This window comes from Hylaeus volcanicus, chromosome 2 (assembly GCF_026283585.1).
Source record: "Hylaeus volcanicus isolate JK05 chromosome 2, UHH_iyHylVolc1.0_haploid, whole genome shotgun sequence".
Classification (NCBI taxonomy): Eukaryota; Metazoa; Arthropoda; class Insecta; order Hymenoptera; family Colletidae; genus Hylaeus; species Hylaeus volcanicus.
The window spans coordinates 17237674-17257907 of NC_071977.1; the positions used below are offsets into that span (position 1 = coordinate 17237674).

General features: G+C 35.1%; 1 protein-coding gene across 3 annotated transcripts in view; it reads left to right on the plus strand.

Moving 5' to 3' along the window:
• Positions 1-20234, plus strand: part of LOC128872653 (glutamate receptor 1) — a 648027-nt gene that overhangs the window by 453509 nt on the left and 174284 nt on the right. For 2 of the 3 annotated variants that reach the window (XM_054115547.1, XM_054115546.1), the window contains exons 3-4: positions 13407-13534; positions 17023-17152. In XM_054115547.1, the coding sequence (XP_053971522.1) occupies positions 13407-13534; positions 17023-17152 (258 nt within the window). Of the gene's footprint in view, positions 1-556; positions 650-13406; positions 13535-17022; positions 17153-20234 lie in introns of those variants that run through there. The other variant, XM_054115548.1, reaches the window with a different exon arrangement.

Genomic DNA, 20234 nt, shown 5'->3' on the forward strand with positions numbered 1-20234 from the left:
AGCAAACTTTGAAGCGTTATAGCTTGAAAACTAATAAAAATCGGGTAAATACATTAAAGCTTAATGAATTCGTCTTGAAAAGTACTATCGCATGGTATAAAAAAAATATATAGTTCGATTTAAAAAACGAAACTTGACAACATCATATCTCGTTAAATAACAAAGTTAACAAAAATTCCTTCTCGCTGAAACATGAGCCCCATTTTATCATGCAATTTCCATATTTGAAATTTTGCATTCAGCCGATAGTTTTGGAGTTAGAGTGCTGTATCACTAAGGCTGGGACACTCTGTATAATTCAATATATATATCAAAATTAAAATGTGCCTTTGAATTTTTCTTAAAAATTGGCACGAACTTTCTGGACAACCCAATAGTTAGAGCATCGCTGGACACGCAACCGAACAAAAAGCTCGAAACTAGAGTTTCGCAAGCCTTAATCGTTGATGACTCTTGTCTTTCGCTATACGTCGTTGTAACGGTCCCATTTGTCGACGTCATTTAACCGGAAGACGCGGTGCATCTTCAGTGCAAAAGCTTTGCAGCGTGCGGTTAGCTCGATAGTATGGGTGTCATCTGCAAGGATGCAACGGCTCTGTGTACGCGATAGAAACTTCGCCGACGTCATTAATCTGTCCAAGGCCGGCAAGTAAGTATATTGTGTATAATAATAGACGTTAACTTATTCGGTCGCGGACCAATACGCGGAGTCGATAATACCACGGCCATCTGCCGCCTATCTTATCGCGAAACCCTCTCTGCATACTTCACGCAACTTTGGTACACGGAATATAGTCGGGCCACGGGTGTTTATCGATTATGGTTGCCTCCCGAGGTGCGCGGTCGATTGCTTTTTATCGAAGCTGCGAAAAACACGAGGGATTGATGAACATTAACAAAAACACCGCGCGATAATTTTCTACGTATTTCCTTGGAATCTTAGGTCATGCAACATTTTTGGAACACCCTGTTTACGTTTTCGCAGTCAAACGGTTAAGAGCTGTATCCTCTGATTGATCGTTTCCTATTTGTTGACGTACGCCACTAATTACCAGTTGCAAAGGAAGTATGTAAATGTGCGAGGATTATTAGGTAAGCAAAGATAATCATAAGGTGAGAATTTTTCACGGATGGAGCGTAATGTAAATTACAGTAATGCAAATTTCAGTTCCTGCATCTATACGCAGAGTAACTGAATTTATAATACATTTTGCATAACGTTGCACATTTCTGCAGTTAGAAGTCATGAATTATTTTACATATGAATGAATAGTGCTAGATGTAATTTTCTATTATTCGTTATATTGTGACGAGACTCGTTCATATCGCAACAAATCATATTAATAAGGGAATCTTGTACAGTTGAATTATGGTATTTAATTCATTAATTGTTATAGTACATGTGTCACGCAAATTGTAGTATTAATTTCTGTTAATGCTTTTATGCTTGGGACAACTGAATTTGTATTACATTTTGCATACTGTATGCATTTGTCGCTGTTAGAAGTAACTAATTGCTTTGAATATGAATAAAGGATACTACATTGCGATTGCACATGAGAATTAATTATTATTAACCGTTACATTTTAATAGAATTCAAAATGTTTAGAATCAACTGTATTAGAGCATTATGATGCAACAATAAAGAAGGAAATCTTGTATAGTTGCAGTATAATATTCTATATTAACAAAAATTTATTTATTCACAAATTGAGAACTATAAAAAAATGTAGTAATAGTTTAGAAACATAGAAACGATGAAAAATGTTCATATAAATACGTGCCATACTTATTAATAATTTATCATGAAACACAACAAACAGTGTTCGCAAGTATATTATTAAATTTAATCTTAAACAATTGACTTATAAAAACCATTCCTGTCAATTCTACCATTTATTCACTAAGGAGCAATGATCTTTGACGTTTTGCGCTATTCCCTCTGAATTATCTTAGTGTTAATTTCAAATGTAAATTTCTTAGAAATATCGAGTAGTTTCAACTTTTTCTTTACATATACAGCGGGGAAAGCGTTAAATATTCTACACATTTGTCATAAGAATTATTATAATTAAAACACCTTTCTAAAAAAATAGAAAATAAAGAAAATAAAAAAAATTCTGCTTTCATAAAGAAACTTTGCTTTCCACGGAAATACACATTCGTGCAAAATATGTACAAAGGTACAATGGTATATTTACAAATTCGCATAACTCTGGTACATTTCCAGTACAAAGAATTACAGTAACTTGTACGCAATGTCGTCTCCGTCGTTGGCGAATTAGGGACGTGCGCGGAATCCAGCGGGTTGGATGGAAGGCTCCTTCGACAAGCCTCAGGTTTTTCAGAAGGGGTACATATGTAAACCCGATAATGGGACGGCCATTTGCCACCAGCTCGATCGTGCATCCCTCTCGCGTACTTGACGCAGCCCGTCTCCACTGTATGCAACACGCGGCATCGCATATCGATTAGAAGCTTTCGTGGCAAACGCGGAGGAACCGCGTACGCGACAACCCGGAACACGCCTGCAAACCTAATAACGCGAACATCTCCAATGGGCGGGATGGGGGACGAGTAATAAAGTGGCGCGTCGTAACCCAGACAGTTCGAAAAGGAAATTGTTCAGGACAATGCATCGAATGGAGTTTGTCATAAAGGGTTTCCCAAGAAAGACCTTCAGGATCTTGTTTTTTAGTCAAACACAAATGGTATGGGATATTTGCAATCTTCAATTTAAATAAAAGTAGGTACGATTATGATTAAACGTGAGAGATAATGTCGGTTGAAGTGACAATTACAACTATCCCGGTACTTTATTATCGAATGAAATCCTAAAGCTTCCTTTGGTAAACTCTGTACTTGGAATTAAATTTAATAAAAAATATAATATACTTTATATTTTTTATTTTATATTTATTAATATAAGATAGGAATATTATAAATATTATTTATCCGCGTACAAACCATCGTAATCAAGTAGGTTAAGCTCAATATTTGGTCATTTATTTTATACAATCAGTACTGACATTTATTAATTAAATATTGAATTCATAATAAATTTATCATTGATATATCATTAAAATTTATTTTATTTCAATGTGACAAGAGAAAGAATTCTATTAAAATTTTCAAATATTATTCAAAGTAGTTCCTACGTTTCAATATGTTTCTCTCTTGTTAAAAGTATTCACCATATTCTTTCCTACATCCAAACTTGGAAAGGAAAATTTTAATTTTCATGCAATTCTGGAGATTCAAGGATTGAAACGACACAGTAAACAACGTTTGTATTATACTTGACAAAGAAGAGTATTCGTTAATTAAAAATTATTAAGTTATGTAATCAATTATATGTAATAACTAATAAGTCTGGAATAACTTTAATTACTTTTATCTAACAATAAATTTAATTATTCCTTACCCAGATTAAAATTCACCTAACTCTGGTTTCCAGTCCTGGGGATACAGCTACCCTTCATCATCAACTTAAAAAGAATATTTTTTATATTGTAAAAGCATGCTAAATAAATGAGAAAGGTCTCATCGTCAGACAGATCGATCGTATCGTTTACTTGGAATGAATTTCAAATAGAAGCTTACTCTTCAATTATATTCAAAAACAACTACACACCCCTTTAAAACTGCCTTACCTTTTACTTACAACGGTCGCTTAAAAAATAAAATTCATAGCAGAAAACTGTTTATGGCAGCATGAAGTTCCTTGGTATGATAAACTGTCATTTTCCATTTTGTCGAGCCATATCTATAAAGGCCTCTATCAGAGGTCTTGAACAAAGAACAAAAGACTGGACCGCGATGTTGTAAAGTCACAAATAAAGAAGTGAAAAAACGTAGCGCCGCGTCGGAATTTTGGTTCTACTCCAGTTGGGGGTGGGGAATGGAATTCGGGGGTGGTTGAGGTGGTAGCACAAGAGCGGAAACGAGGCGAATTTGAGGAAAGCTACGGGGCCCCGTGGAATTAATAATGATGAAAGAGCGAAGGGACAGAGTCGAGTACGCCGCGACCGTATATGTCACGATGCCCCATTATGCTTATGAATATAAATGCACCCTTGGGGATAGCCGCAATAAATGCCGGCCACACCGCCAACGGATCTCTGAATTCTGCTGGAAGGACGCGCGCGAGCACACGGGGTGCCCGCAGAACAACCAAAATAAAAGGCATCTCCCACGCCCGTCGACCAGTTTTTCTTCCTTTCTTTAGAGTGTGGTACAGTGGTGCACAACTGGGGTTAACATCTCCTAATCGAGAAACAGAGTACCCTTCAATCCTCTGGAACAGTGAGGTAACACATTAATCTATTGAGAGCGTCCTCTTTTATTTTTACCAGTTTCGAGGCACATTCGTGATCTTTTTTCTGCTAACGTAATTGACATAATTTTTTGAAATTTGGTACGTTAGTTTGTACATGTGTATTGAGAATTCTGTTAACACATTTGTGACCACTGACTTGAATTCGCGTCACTTCAAATTCTATTCCTGGTTATCAAAAAATTATGAAAATCTTTTTATTTTATACACTACATATTTACAATATTGATATTTCAAAATACATTTTGTAATTTTTATCTTCGTCCTACCGATACAAGCTTGCAATGTCCAGCATCAGAATTTTATTATTTTCGTTAGTACTCGGTATTAGAGACGTAAATATCTGCCGGTCGCGAATGTATTAAAATGTGGCCTGATTAATTTAATTCAATTTTAATTTTGACAGACCAGTAAAGGAAATTAGATAGTATGTGTACGACACAATAAAATTAAGAACATCAAAATACTTGATGACATAAAATAATAAAACAAAATATGTACTTGTTTCTTTTAAACATAAATAGAAAATGTTTGATCATGCTCCGCATATGATACAATCGATCATGTTATATTTTATAATTGAACGATCAAACGAACTTACCTGTTGTGAAGTTCAATCGTAATTATATGTAGAGTCTCGTTCGAGATGATTATACCCCGCCCCACAGTGCGTCCACTGTGGACAACATAAGACACACATAAGTGAACAAAATTTAATATTAATATATATCACAATATGAGGCAGATTTCTATCGTAGAAAATGTGTGTCAGCGTGGAAATTGTTATAAATAATCATGTATCAATCATTTGTATCCATAATGCAATCTTTATCTTTAAACAAACATACAGACAAAACGGCAAAGAATATCGTGTGTTCTCAAAATATTTGGATACATTATTTGTTATATTTTAAGAAACATACAAGTTTTTTTGCAAATACTTGCAACGTTCGGTTTTATATAATTTTTAATAAGATACCGTACTGTTGGTGTAGGGTCACAATTGGAAGTTAAAAATTCTCATTTAATTGATTTATGGATTTCTATAAAAATTATTTTGCACATCTTCAGCCAAAATGAAGCATATTTTGTTAAATAACATATAGGAGCAATTTCTATTATTTATGAGAAAAAAATTCCTAAAGAATTCGAAATATGGACTACTAAAGCGACAATTTTACAATATTACATCATTTTCCTGTATGAAAATCATAAACTCATACATACTGTTGTATTCAGAATAAAAAAAAACGCTTTTACTGATCCAGAAATAAAACAAAATTTTTAAAATTTCAAGGGGGGGGGGGGATTGAAAAAAAAACTTTCTTTTTTTTTAATTTGTTGGTATTGGTTTATAGGCCTCTAAAAACAGTGTAATATTTGCTTGAACATTTTTTTGAAATCTCTAATCGTTTCCGAGCAAAAGTAAAAGGGGCGGCTCGGATAAAAGGGTTAATTTCTCCCTCAAAACGTAAAAGTCGCACGTACTGAGTGATGGTGTAATTTATAAGAAGGTCCCACAAACAAGTATACAAAGTTTCATCAAAGTCGGGGTTTGTTAATTTTTTGTTAAATTTGTTAATTTTGTTGTGATTTTATTAATGTTTATACTTAATTTTAATTTTTTTTGTGAATAAGTAGCGATATATTCATATTAGTAATGAAATTTTGATTTTTGTCCACAATTTTGTTATTTGTCCGCACTGTGCGCCCTGAGGAAACCTGATGTGTTATTTATTTTTCCCCTGAGTCCCACGCCTAGCAGCAAAGATTGCAAAGGGGTTTTTATTATTTGATATCGGGACTTTAAGCAACATGAAATCGGATTGGGAACGACGGACGCGACAGACTAGCTGTAGCGCCCTTATTTTTTAAAAAGCTCTGAATTCGTGATACCATTGAGTGGAATGTAGACAGTACTACAAGGTAATTTCGAAAACGAGTCTCGTAATATAATGTCTATTTGAAACACGCATAAATCTTGGAAGTCGGTCTGAACAAGCCAGCAAAATAAAAAATAAACTTAAAGCAACGTTAGAAACATCATTGCAATCTCGTTTCTTAACATTTTCTTTTAATGAAGTTATTTATAAAATGTTGACTTTCGAGAAACTTATTGTATATTCAAAGGTTCTTTAAAATACTTTACCTTCTATTTGCTTTTTATATTTAAATAAAGCAAAGAATGACATCGGTTCTTGAATGCAAATTATTTATCATTAAGTCTTAATTATATAGTAAGTTACATTTCAATAATTAGATGTTTATATTCTTCATCCACATTCATAACTTGTTTACAAATGTAAATAGCCAAATATACTCATAGAAAATATTTATTGTTCAAAGTCTTTCGATAATAATAATGATGAGACATATTTTGAAAAATTGTCACAGTATAGACTTCATATTCGTATAAACTTTATAATTTGTAGTTAACTTTATTTTCCGAGCCAGATGAACATGATGAGAGGGCCGAATTCGCCCGAGGGTGAGACTTTGTGCACCACTGTATGCGTCCTTTCGTTTCTGTACTTTTTCTCTCGCTTCGTACGCGAACGGTACCGCGCGACGGCTGGCATAAAAGAATAATTAAAATAAAATAGGCTCAGTGTAATTCTGTCGAAATTACACGCAGCTACAATAACGGTAACAACGAAATGGTTAATAAGGGAGTGCACCCTTCATGCGATTCCGTAGCTCACTTCTGACTAATTGCGTTTTAAAAAAATGTTGTTCATCCCACGGTAGTGGGAGTTCAGAAGTAAAAAAAAATTGGCCAGAATGCTAATCTCGCCCATTATAATTTATTTTCACGTGTTACGAGCGATTACGTAGAATTATGCCACTGGTTTTAAGAATGAATACTACGCGTTCTTTAATTAATAGCAGTCCGTCTAAAATTTCAGCTTTCTAGGTTCAAGAGTTTAGCCTAGACGTTGATGAGTTAGTGAATCAGGGCTTTTATTTATACATATATAGATATCCCAATAAAAACAATTGTACATTCTTTAATGAGATGAATAGTAATGCTTCTCGGAATTTACTACGAGTAAGGTATTGAATAATACTGTTTTCTACGCTTTTGTTCTTCCGACAACTTACAAACTCGTATCAGCAAGTTTGCGAACCCGAGTTTGAGAAATGCTGCTTGGTAGGATCCCCCATTCAAGGATCCTAAATCGATACTTTGACGTTCGAAGATGTCCCATCGCTCGCGAACTTTGCAAACGCTCCAACCGACTTGGAAGAAGAGGAAAAAAGAGGGCGTAACGTCACGAAAACAAGCGGGAAAGTTCATTGACCAGTGTTTTCGCAGAGGAGGATGCTCTCAATCGCTCCTGATTACCGCGATCGAGAACTCGTTTTCGTGTCTGCATAATTCATGAGGTTCCAAGCGGGCAGTCGTATAAATCCCAAACATTCCGATACCTCGTTCCCGCAACATTAAACGGATTCCAGGACCGAAAGCGGGATGGGGGCAGCCCCGTCGAGTAAATAGGATGAGGGTCAGTGAAACTCGGGAACATACGACGCACAGTGATTGGGAATCCCCAAAAGCCTCCCCAAGAGTGATAAACTTCGAATTCCAACCTTCGAAATAGTATAACGAGACTCCACTCTATAGTAAATGTCAGGCTATTGTATGTAACAGTGTCGAGCAAATTTTATTCTGGATGAAGAACAGAAATTCTATTACGTGGTCTTCGAGTAACTGCGTACTTAGACACGATTTCCAATTAGCACAGTTGGCATGTCGTTAACTTCAAAATTTACATTCGTACTCTGATGAACATCTTTAACATGCCTACCCTCATAAATTACTTTAACTTCGACATTTACCTGTTTGTTTAAATATCTTCAATTTTGACATTTCTACTTTCATAACTAACTGTAATTTCAATTTGACACTTCTACTTTCATGGAGAACTTACTTGTACAGTGACAATATATATTACTTATTATTATTGTTAATTTCTTGCAAAATCGATGAGGTGCATTATTTAATAAAATAGCAATTTATTTAAAGTTATTCAAATGCAAATACGTTCCTAAAAAACAGTTTCAATTTGCATTTAAGATATAAAAATTTAATTCTACGATTCACTGTCAAGAAGTCTAGAAATACTGTAGTTCGATATTTCATATTTCTTAAAAGAATGAATTTTTGAAATTTCTTGGTACGCTTCAAATGACTTCCACTGAATTGGCATAGGCAGATTGGACGTTCGTTCCAGCGCATGAGAAATTCAGTGCCCGAGTGTGGTGTGCACAGTATTAATTTAAATCGTGAAGCAGTGGGTTAATAAATAAATGAACCGAGCGGGAAAGGAATAAATATATTCGCCGTGAAACGAATACGTTTTCCACGTGGTAATTTAATTGGGGTTGTCGGTATCATAAAATATCCGTTTTAGTTTAATACTTCCTCTATGTCCACATTTCGAAACAGAATGAGATGTATTCTGGTATCCAAGGGAAACTTCATTGCGGTGTGGAAAATACCTGAATATGCTCCTAAACGAAGACCGGTGGAGCATGTTAATTAATTACAGTAAAAAATTTTCATTGCTCAAGGAAATGTTTATTTAATTCGACCAACGAATCATCCGACGCATACGAGATATTTCTAAATATTAAGAGAATGAAGCGCGAGTACAATGTACATATCTACTTCACATTTTGCGTTATACGATGCGTTATAATTGATTTGTATTTGATCGGCATAGCACATATTAATCTAGACAGTGACATCACCTTTACGTAGTAAAGATCTGCTGTATTACGTAATTAAAATTGCTGTTTATATTAATGGTAATATTGCCAATGGTAATTAGTGAATAAATGGAAACTTGGAAATATTGGTCGTAGTGGAGAAATAATATTTACATTTAATTCAAATACAATACAAACGAAAAAATGATTTCATATCTCTACAAATAAGCTTATTGTTGGATGTGTTCACAATGTAAAAAATGTAAAAATTAAAAATATATCAAATATTTCTTCATGAACCTAAGAGTATGCACATCTGCAACAAGTTACAAAAATCGATAGCAAAGATCGCAATAATTTAACGAATAACAAAACTGAACGGTTTCAATAAACGGCGAGCACCTGAACTAGTGGCGCCACTGCTGCTTAGTTCTGATCTAAAGCCTCGTGTGCAACAAAGTATTATCTGTAACATTCACGAGGGTCTAATAATAGCAATTTTTATACTTTCTTAAAACTGTCCGCTACTGACGCTCTGTTTTCTGTTGTTGTACCTACCTTGGCCTACTTCAGAGAATAAATTTCCACGCACATCGAGAGACAAAGTTTTCGAACGGGGCTGCTCTGCGATTATCGATCCTTTCCTCTCGCGATTAAAACGTGTAACGTCCTTCTCGGGTGATCATTTTTCACGCTCTTTTACATGAGGCGTCCAAGTATACAGGTTGGCGAGGTTCCAAACGTTTGAATCGTTGTTCGACCCGATATCATATCTTCTCCGCGTCTTCTCCCTTTCACGTTTCACCATTTGAAACTCTTCTGTCCGTTTTATGATAAAACTTTTATCGCGCGTCGGTTATCACCGTTTGGCGCAAGTGTATCGATCTCGCGTGGCACAGCTTCACACCCCGCTGCCAAATGTGTCGAATTATCGGAGCGTTTACGAGAAGGTGTACTTAGTCAGTTCACGACTTGAATCCGCCCGCTGTTTCCGGTGATTCCAATTCGAGATCGTTCGGTCTCATCCTCAGCTAGACGCAAATCTATTCAACGTTGAACAGTCTTGTTAAGTGGAATCCACTTGGAAAGAGTGCAGTTTCTGAAGAATTATTTAAAATTAAGGTAATTATAGAGAACAGATACATCTTCTCCCATCTCGATGATTTTTAAATATGTTGTAGAAATCAACATTGTGAATAACTTTTTCCTATACATATAACCGTCCCTCGGACGTCCCTTCCGGATGGGATTTTCTCCATTTCCCTATTTACTGGAAATTTCATGCTTTTTAATTTGTGCGAAGCAATAAACTGTTGTGTTTATGTTACAAACTCAACTGTAAACAGTTCGTCAATAAGAACAGTACGAATACTTGCTTCTATATTTCTACCGATTTTTCGTATTTTCTTGTTAATTTCGCCAACTATATAAACTAATAATTGTTGTTTGAACTATATCTATTCTAAATTTTCGAGAATATGTAAAAAATCATTGATTATAAAAAAAGAAGTTAATAAACTAAAATTTCATACAAAACTTTCTGAGAAATTGATCGGTGTACGAATACATTCTACACACATTTTACTGTATTTGCAAAATATCATTGCTACTACTACAATGAATATTGCGTATAACTACGCATCTGTGGCAATGTGTATGTAAGCGTTCAGTCGTAGATTGTTTAGGCTCGGAATACATATACGCGTCTGTGAGTTTCCGTAATTTCGAGGCATATACTTTTTGCGCAAAATTCTTTTACAAAAATTGAAAAGCATACGTGTCAACTATACGCATGCTGGAGGCTGCGCCCTCCAGACACTCTGCCAGGCGGGGGGTTTCGCTCCCTCGACCTCCCGCTAAACTATAAACACCCCTTAGGTTAACCGCGTATACAAACCTGCGTGGTGCGCTGCAATACTCGTGGTTGGGGGCTTCGACCCGAACCCCCCGCCGGGGGCCAGCCCCCGGACCCCAATTTTTTTACTGTACGAATACAGATCATGCGCTATTTTATATGTATAAATGAGTTCGAAAAAGATTGAAACACGAGCCGACCAGCGAATGATAGCTAACGCATACAGACTAATAGTCGTGTACGTGTATTCCGAGCCTAAACAGTAAAAGTAGGAATGTTGATTTTTACAACATATTTAAAAATCATCGAAATCGGTGAGGATGTACCTGTTTTCTATAATTATTCTCTCCTGTTTATTTGCTTGAGAAGAGCAGAACTGCGAATAAATTATCATAATGTATTAAAAAGTTATGTTGTCTTATGTTGTCAAGTGTTCTATACTGTTGCGTTAAAATTGTGTTGTGTTATATGTTGTTATGCTGTTGTATTATGTGTACCATTGAATTATGGTGTCTCATATTGCATTGTATTTTACTATACAATGTTGTGGTGTAATGTGTTAACCTGTTTGATAATATGTGCTTTTAAATTAGGCTGTGTTTTGTTATATTACACAGCATTACGCTGACTTAACCTGCCATATGTTGTATATTGTTTTATTATGTTATCATATGTTATGTACTGTTGTATTATGCTGTGTTATATTATGTATGGGGTTCTTTAATGTCCTCCTAGGCCCAGAGACCAATAGGTTACCTACTCCCCATCGAAATCCAGTTAGAAGTCTCGATGTTTTTCAAGAACTAGCTTCCTCTCCGTTGTTCAATTAATCAAGGTGCTCGAAGCCTCACTCAACTCTAACCGTGATCGTTGTTAAGGATGTTTCCTCTCAGACTTTCTTCTGCTAATAGAACTCAATACAACAACACAAAGGGATCTAACGCGTATCGCCAGGGTAACCAATCAAAATTATCGATGCAAAAGTCTATTGATAACTTAATGAAATTCCCTTCCGCTTTGTTCGTTACGCCATAATGAAAAACAGAGTTATTGGACTTCTGGCTATGCTTTGACACCTTTAAATAGATATTACACCGTTGTGAAAGGACGCGGCTGCGAATGAAATTACGCGTGAAATGCCGCGGCGGCTGGCCGGATTTTACCCCTGATTTCCACGAAATTCGCTTCGGTTGTTCGTCTGTCGAAGATTGAGAGCATTCATGATAATGGTAATGGTATTTTTTTTTTTCGGTAACGTATGGCGCAGCGCGCATCGATACGATTGCACGTACATTGCACTTATTCCTTAACATATATTCGTCAAAGTTAATACATTTTTCTGGATCAACCTTTCATCGCTTTGATTGTACAAATTTTACCATGAATACATTGAACAAATTCATTATGGTGTTCAGTAATTTAAAAACGAAACAGTAATATTCTTCAAAAAAATTACCTTGACTCTTATCTTTGTATTTCTTTGTGAATTTAGTTATCTGCCTGCCGCAGATGATAATTCTTTACTGGATAGTTTCATTACTACTGCCGAGTAATATAATGTGGTGTTTTTTTTTAAAGGACGTTATGTCATTTCCAGTGGTAAATCAGGGTAAAATTCTATTTATTCTACCAGGTTTACATTTCTAATTCCATAATTTTTCGTTATTTTATTTTCCTTTAATATTGTATTAAGCTTGTAATTTAGTTTGTCGAGGGATTTAGTTTTTTGATAAATGTAGTGTTGGTTTGAGATTATCAAGCACTTTTGAGAAGTATTTTTTTAATGCGTCCTTTGTATTTAACAAATTTACAATATTTAATAACGAGGCAATAAATTGAAATTAAGTAAAACAATATCCAACATCGCAAGAGAAAACAATTTTAAATTATTATATTTATAATTTTTTAATACTATTCAAACGTAATTGAGTTCTTGGACAAATACTATCATCATGACTTGCATTTGATTTATTATTCAGACTGTACTTCAATTCAAATGAAAAACAATTTGTTTGGCACTACCAGGCCTACATTTTCTTTCCATTTTTCTATTTTCGTATTCTAGTTCAAGGTAAACAAAAATATTTACATGTTTTTATTATAGATATCTCTTGTTTACAATAACAGTAACATCACCGTGTCTTATATACGTTCGCTAGTAAGAAGAACGTTAAATTATTATATTATTTCATTCTTGCTGTAAATAATTCTAGTGTTGAAATAATTCCAAACTTTATAATTTTCGCATATGATTGGTTCATAGATCGACTGATTAACAATAACATATTGAAACAATATAGAGTAATATTTCATTATCTTTTAAATAGTTTCTGTGTTATGGAGCAATTCCTTAATGTATTTATCAAATGTGCTCTAAAGCAATAAGGATTTCGAGAAACTGTGTAGTCGGGCTCCGACGTTAGCGATTCACTATGCATTTCATCAATTGACCATTTTTAAAAAGAAGTATCTGAAAAGTTCGCATTGTTTGTTTGTTTCAGTCTGCAGCCAATTCAGCAGAGGGGTGTTTTCCATGCTAGGCTCCGTGAGTCCGGATTCGTTCGACACCCTCCATTCTTACAGCAACACGTTCCAGATGCCTTTCGTGACGCCCTGGTTCCCTGAGAAGGTAAGTACCACGCTTTTCTGCTCAGCTAAATAAAAACTTATAACACCGTTCGAGGGAAAATAGCGTTTATTTTTACCATAGCCTTAACAGATCTTCTTGTCACTTATCGGTCTTCGACGATTATTTCCACGCCTTTCTAATGCTCAACAGCATCCCGACAAAGTAGCAAATCGTGAATTTTATTAAAATAACAATATGAATCTTGAAATAATTCCAAACATTAATATTTATGTATTATTTATTTAATAATTATTGTTTTATCCATGTATTTCTCACTGCCACTTTCGTAAATTAATTTGTTTTTAGTATTTTTACTTTCATGGATAACTGCAAATTTAACATTCCTACCCTCGGGTTTCGCTTTAATTTTATCCTTTGTATATTCACGAATAATTTCAACTTCAACTTCACCTTAATTTTATACGTTTTTATTCTCAAAAATAATTGTAATTTTAATATTCCTGTATTCAAGTGTAACTACAGCTTTAAAATTTCTATTATCCTGATGGCCTTCAATTTTTACATTCCTATCTGTATGAATTTCAATTTTGACACTACTACTTTCATGCAGAACTCTAATTTCGACATTTATATTTTCATGAATACTTTTAGCTTTAAATGGTTTAGAAATCAAAAAATGAAAAATAAAAACACTTTTCTTTAAATTAACATTTAAGCGATTTTGAACAGTTCTGTGCAGTTAAAATTTAATTTAGAATACTGAAAGTAAAAAAGAAACGCGATAAAACTGTAAAAAATATAAGGAAACATAACTGACAACATTCTCGGAGAGAAAACAATCACAGAGTAAAATTTGCAGGAAACCAGAGACGCGGATACCTTGGTTACAGTCATAGAGTACTGTTTTCAAGGGTAAAGAAGGCAGTAAATTATCAAAAAGACAGTGTTAGTCAATTTTGATACAAAGAAATACGATTAGATAACATTTAACACATCCTGAAAAGTTAGGTTTTTGTAATTTTAATTTTGACTTTACTACTTTCATGGAGAACTTTAACTTCAATTTCAACATTTATACTTTTATAAACAACTTCAATTTTAACATGCCTACCGTTGTGAATTACTTCGAGTTTAATAATCCTACCGAGGAATAACTTTCATACTTGCATTTTGAACAAATCATCAATTAATGTGTTCATAATCGTATCACCATTAAAAGATTAATCGTTACAAAAACTATTCCTTTTAATTGCTACCTAAACTTTCTATTAATTCTTCCAAAAATAGCAAAAAGCGTGTCATTAAATAGCTAGAATGAAATATGAAATACTACAAAAGAATAGAACAGTAACTTATGTAAATATGCAAAATCTTATCCAGGATACCTCGTCATCGAACAACAATAAACTCTCTAAATTTTAACATACAGCAGTTAACATTCTCCAAATAAACATCCAGAAATTCTCGCTTTATTAATGTACAAGGAAATCCGCATTTGACCCCATTCCTCCATCTGGTCAGGTCCAAAGCGTCATCTTTGAAGAAATCGCCTTTTCCGCAAGGTTTATCCTCATAGCTTCTACTTGTACTGGTCAAACCAGTACAACTTTCCTTTTTGTTTCCTACATCACTTTCCTGTTGACGGGCCCGTGTGCTCGGGGAAATCCAACCGAAAATCGATAGCTTCTCGCGGAGTCTGCGTTGATAATTAGCGCGGACGGGCGAACGCTCGTCGCCGTAACGCAATCACCAGCTCTCGAACGCACACCCACGACCCTCCCAGTCACCAAATCCCATAAATACATAAATATGTATGGGGTGTGTACAAACATATTACAATTTGAATTTCGAAATGAATCGGACCGACCGAAAATTTATTCGCCGCGTCGAATTGCAACGGTCGCGCATTTATCGGGCCGGCGGTACCACTTGCAAAACTGATATCGTACGTCCATATTGGATGAATGGGCGCCCCTGTATATTTCGACGGGACGGTAAGTGTGAGTTTTTCTATAGATGTGTAACCGTGTACGTGAATATAAGTGCGTCCTGTTATGCGGTGGAACGCGTAACGAACGTTCGTGTCGTTTAAATGGTAATCGGGCGGTAATGCTGATTCGAAACCTCTCCCCCTGTGTTTTTTTTCCACCCTCCCCTCGCTGGTCAATTACGGACAGTTAAGAGCGACCATTTATAAAGGGAAATCTTTTTCAATTTCCATGAGATCTTCAATGGCGTTACGACGTTAATTTTTATTGGTAACCCCGACGAAGGGTAGAGCGTCGTTCCTATAATATTGCTCGGATAAGACACTTTTGTTTGTTTTCCCACGCGAATTCATCTTGTGCTCAGTCTTGCTTCGTAGAAAATTGTTTTGTAGACACAGAAATTTGATGAAGTAAGTTCTTGTCGGGAAGTTAGTGTCGCTAAGGCAATCACGGAGGACGCGGGCGGCGAAGATATTGCACTTCGGAGATTTATTACTCGCGAATATACAGAGTGCCCTGCGGTGAGCGGCATGGTACTCGAGGACGTGATTTTGCATGCAAAAATACGTCGAAAACGTAAAATAACAGTTTTCTGTAAGAGACTATGGTTTTTAGGTAACTGAACATGAAATTTACTTGAGGCACGTGAAGTGAATCAAGGTAACGAACGAAAAGAGAGTATTTTTAAGAATTTTTATACAAATTGAATAAATAATTGTTGGTATCTCTATTGTGATTGTATTCCTACATCTTTCATTATTTTTTATTTGTTCAAAAGATAAGATAAACTAGGCTGCGTTTTTCAAACTTAAGTTAATTTTATTGTCAAAATCAGAGAAGCGTGTACAAAATCCATAATATAGTAAGTCCGATAAGGTCTTTCTTTGTATTGTTGTATGATTTCGCAGATTTTCTTTGCATGGATTAACCAGTCATAAATAAATTGAAGCATTCCTATGAAATATGTGATTATAGTTTTGGATGCACTTATGGATTTGGGAAAGTATTGTGTCGTTGCAAAATGACGATCGTTTACAAACAAAAATTGAAAAAAATGAGTAGAGAATATTCATTTGGATGGGTTTGTCTCTGAAGCATTTTGACCAAACTAAAAATTCATGCGTGCAGTGTTACACATTTCAGCAATATAAACTCGATTAAGACTGAATACGTCTTTCCGTCGATTCATGAGTAATGAACAAGGCCCGTGCATTCAAATGGACCATAATTCACTTAGATTGCTATGTCGCTTCCAGGAACCGAAGGGAGGAATTTACAGAACAAGCCAATATCGCGCATATCCCGAGAATCTTTCCAATGGGCTGTCATTCGTGCAAATATCATAAATATTTACGGTTATATTTCCTCCCCGGCGCGGCGTTCACGCAGATTTCTCTCAATCCAGAGAGAAAGAATACGGTTACAGCTAACGTTTCCTCGAAGGGTTAAATTTGGGTGTTGGAGAATCGCGGTCGAATAAAATCTAAAAGTCGAAGGATCGAGTGGACGTTACATAAAGCCTGCTCGTGTTATGTTCAGGTACTGACGCCGTCCTCTCGTCTCCTGGATTTCGCCATAAGCATGCGTCCGGATTATCATCGCGCCATCATCGACACGGTGCGATACTACGGCTGGAAGAAAATCATCTACCTCTATGACTCCCACGACGGTAAGTTCCCAACCCTCTGACTTTCTCATGCATTTCTCATTTTACAGCGCTACCCTATAGGCTGCATCGCGTTGCGGCAACCCTCGTTTTATCTTCGTTCCTTGTCCCCGTCGTATATGTGACGCTTCTATTTCTATTACATCTGCTAAGGATCCAGCCCCTTTGGTCTCCGGTGGCCAACTGTCTCGCTCCGATGCCGTGGAAAATCGGTAGACCCCGTTCGTTCGTGTATCCGTCGAAATTGTAATCTTGGAATGGTATAACGAAACCTTCACAGGGACGAAAATCGTGAGCGTGGTTTCTATTATTCAATGGTTTTCAACACTTCCTAACCTGCATTATGGAAAGATTCTGTACAGTCGGAATCGAAAAGATAGGACACTCTACTAATGTAACAAATTTTTTTACGATAAGTAACATAAATTAATTTTATTGTATATGCAACATTTCATACTGTGCGTGGTCATAAGTTCCAGTTGACTAAATTAAGATGTCAGTATTTGATATAGCGGTTAATAATTAAAATTAAAGGGGTCCTGTGTAATAGTGATTATTAAGTAAACCTGTCAAATTGATTTTGGACGTTCTATTTTTTAGTCATACCTACAGTCAGTCCCATAAATATTCGTACCTTCTATGTCTAGTAAAGAACTCTGTCTAAATTAAATGATAGGTTTGATATTTTCAAATAAGTAATACATTATAGATTCATACAAGTGTAAAGTTTATTCATGTACATATTTATAAATGAAACAATTATATGAAAATATCAAACCTATCATTTAATTTAGACAGATTTCTTTACTAGACATAGAAGGTACGAATATTTATGGGACTGCATTATCTTTTTGTCCCACTGATTTTCTTCAGTATTTATATTTCTTCAGATAAAATCATATCGAGTATCGACATCTTAGTTTAAACAACTGGAACATTTGAACAAAAACAGCATAAAATGTTACACATACATTAAATTTCGTTTATGTTACCTATTAAATGAAAATTTAGAAATTATTAGGGTGTCTTATTATTTTATTCCTGACTGTAACAGATCGCATCTGCTCCTTAACCTAAACAGTATTCTGTTTATTAATTTAACTCTCTATGTCATGAAGTAATTGTACCTTATGTAGAAAATTTATATGGACACACTGGATATATTTATTTAAATTAGTACAATAATATATTTACAAATCGTACAGCTATGTAGATTGTGGATATTAAATGGATTTTTGAGTAGTGCAATGAATATTTCAAATATTACAGGTAGAAGGAACGTAGAGTTTACAGATTAAAGTGTACTGCAAACAACCCTCCAAGTATATCTTCATGAAAGAAATTTTATGTAATAGTTAATGTAAGCAGTTTACGTCTAAAGTTTTAATGATTTGTAGTCATGTTGGCACACCGTGCTAAGAAGATAAAATCGTGGAAAGCTAGCAGTCAAGTTTAAATTGGCACAGATTGAATATCAACAAATTTACCAATCATACAATCATATTTATGAATGATGGAAGAAATATTTCCAGGATTGTGAAAGGACATTAATGAACATTAGTAATGGAGTAAAAATAATAAATTTCAGTTTAATAAAAACAACTCTTCAAAATGTATCTTGATATGAACAGTTTATTTGTAATCTTATTAATGATGCAAGATTACAATGGCACACTGTAATGGAAAGAGGAAATCGTGGTAAACAGATACCTGTACACTGATTGCATGTGCAGCAAATGCTTCCATAGAAATTGTAATCGTGTAATGGTACTGCACGAGCAACAACATTGAAGCAGTGACGAAACTCGATACCATGCTTTTTATTATTCAATGCTTCTTAAACCGTCATAACCTGAATTGCTTCGGACTTCTGAAAAAATCGATAACGGAACTCCTGAGAAAACGAACTCTATCTTATTTACACTACAATACTATACGGTGGTATAAACAGTTTTTTTGTTTTTGTTTTGTTAAGCCTTCATAAAACTCTCTAATGATGAGAATTATACGGCGTTACATGGGTTTATACATGAACAACACTTACATCTTACATCTTATATCTAACGATTAATACAAAGTGGTTGTCCTTGTTTGTACATTGGATTTCTATCGTCTATAGCAGTCTTTTTCTATTTTTTTTTATTTTTTTTTTTAGATGTACAAATTGCACTCTTTTATAAATTTACAAAGGTGAGAGCACGCTCTACTGTTGAGCTTACGAAGTAAAAGTCTTATATTCATTGGCAGTTGGAAACCACACTTTCTCAGTCTTTTTATTAAGTTGATAGGTGGAGAGTTATATAGTGGACATTGCCAGATTATATGATTCAAATCTTGTATTTCGGCATCACAATTACATTTTGAATCGTTGGTAATACCGACCCGAGAGAATGACGCCGCGAGGCTGTAGTGATCTGACCTGCAACGATTTAATGTTACGATATTTTCTCGCTTAAGCCTCTTATTTGTGAACCATGGTCTTTTGCTATTTTGATGATAGTACAGAAAATATTTTTTGCCTTTATATACACCTTGCTCTCTTGTGAATTTATCAGTATCTGAGTTACTTTAGCGCTTGAAATGTTCCCGGAAATCTGAAAATGGAACGAGATTGCGATTGTCGTCTATTGTTGTAGTCGCAAGTTTGGCTAGCACGTCAGCTTCTTCATTCCCGTCAATACCTATATGTGAGGGTATCCGGAAGAGTTCAATATTCCTGTTATTAGCAGTTTCATGTATGAATTTGTTATACGTTTTTTTAATTTCAAGAATGTATGGATTTACTTTAACATCACTTTTAGGGTTTCTAAGGCTGTGGAGGACACTAAGGGAGTCACAGAAGATTTTAACATTTTGGTGTGAGTGGTGAAGAGCAGTTTTGAAAGCATTGTGTACCGCTATGCATTCTGCAGTATAAACAGAAGCTGTGTTATCAATATTTTCTACGATTTGTATTCCTAATTCCTTGGATATACATGCTGATCCCGCAGATGGTGAGTTTATAATCTTGCTCCCATCGCACAGTACGGAATAAGTGGACAAAATTTAATATTAATATATATCACAATATGAGGCAGATTTCTAT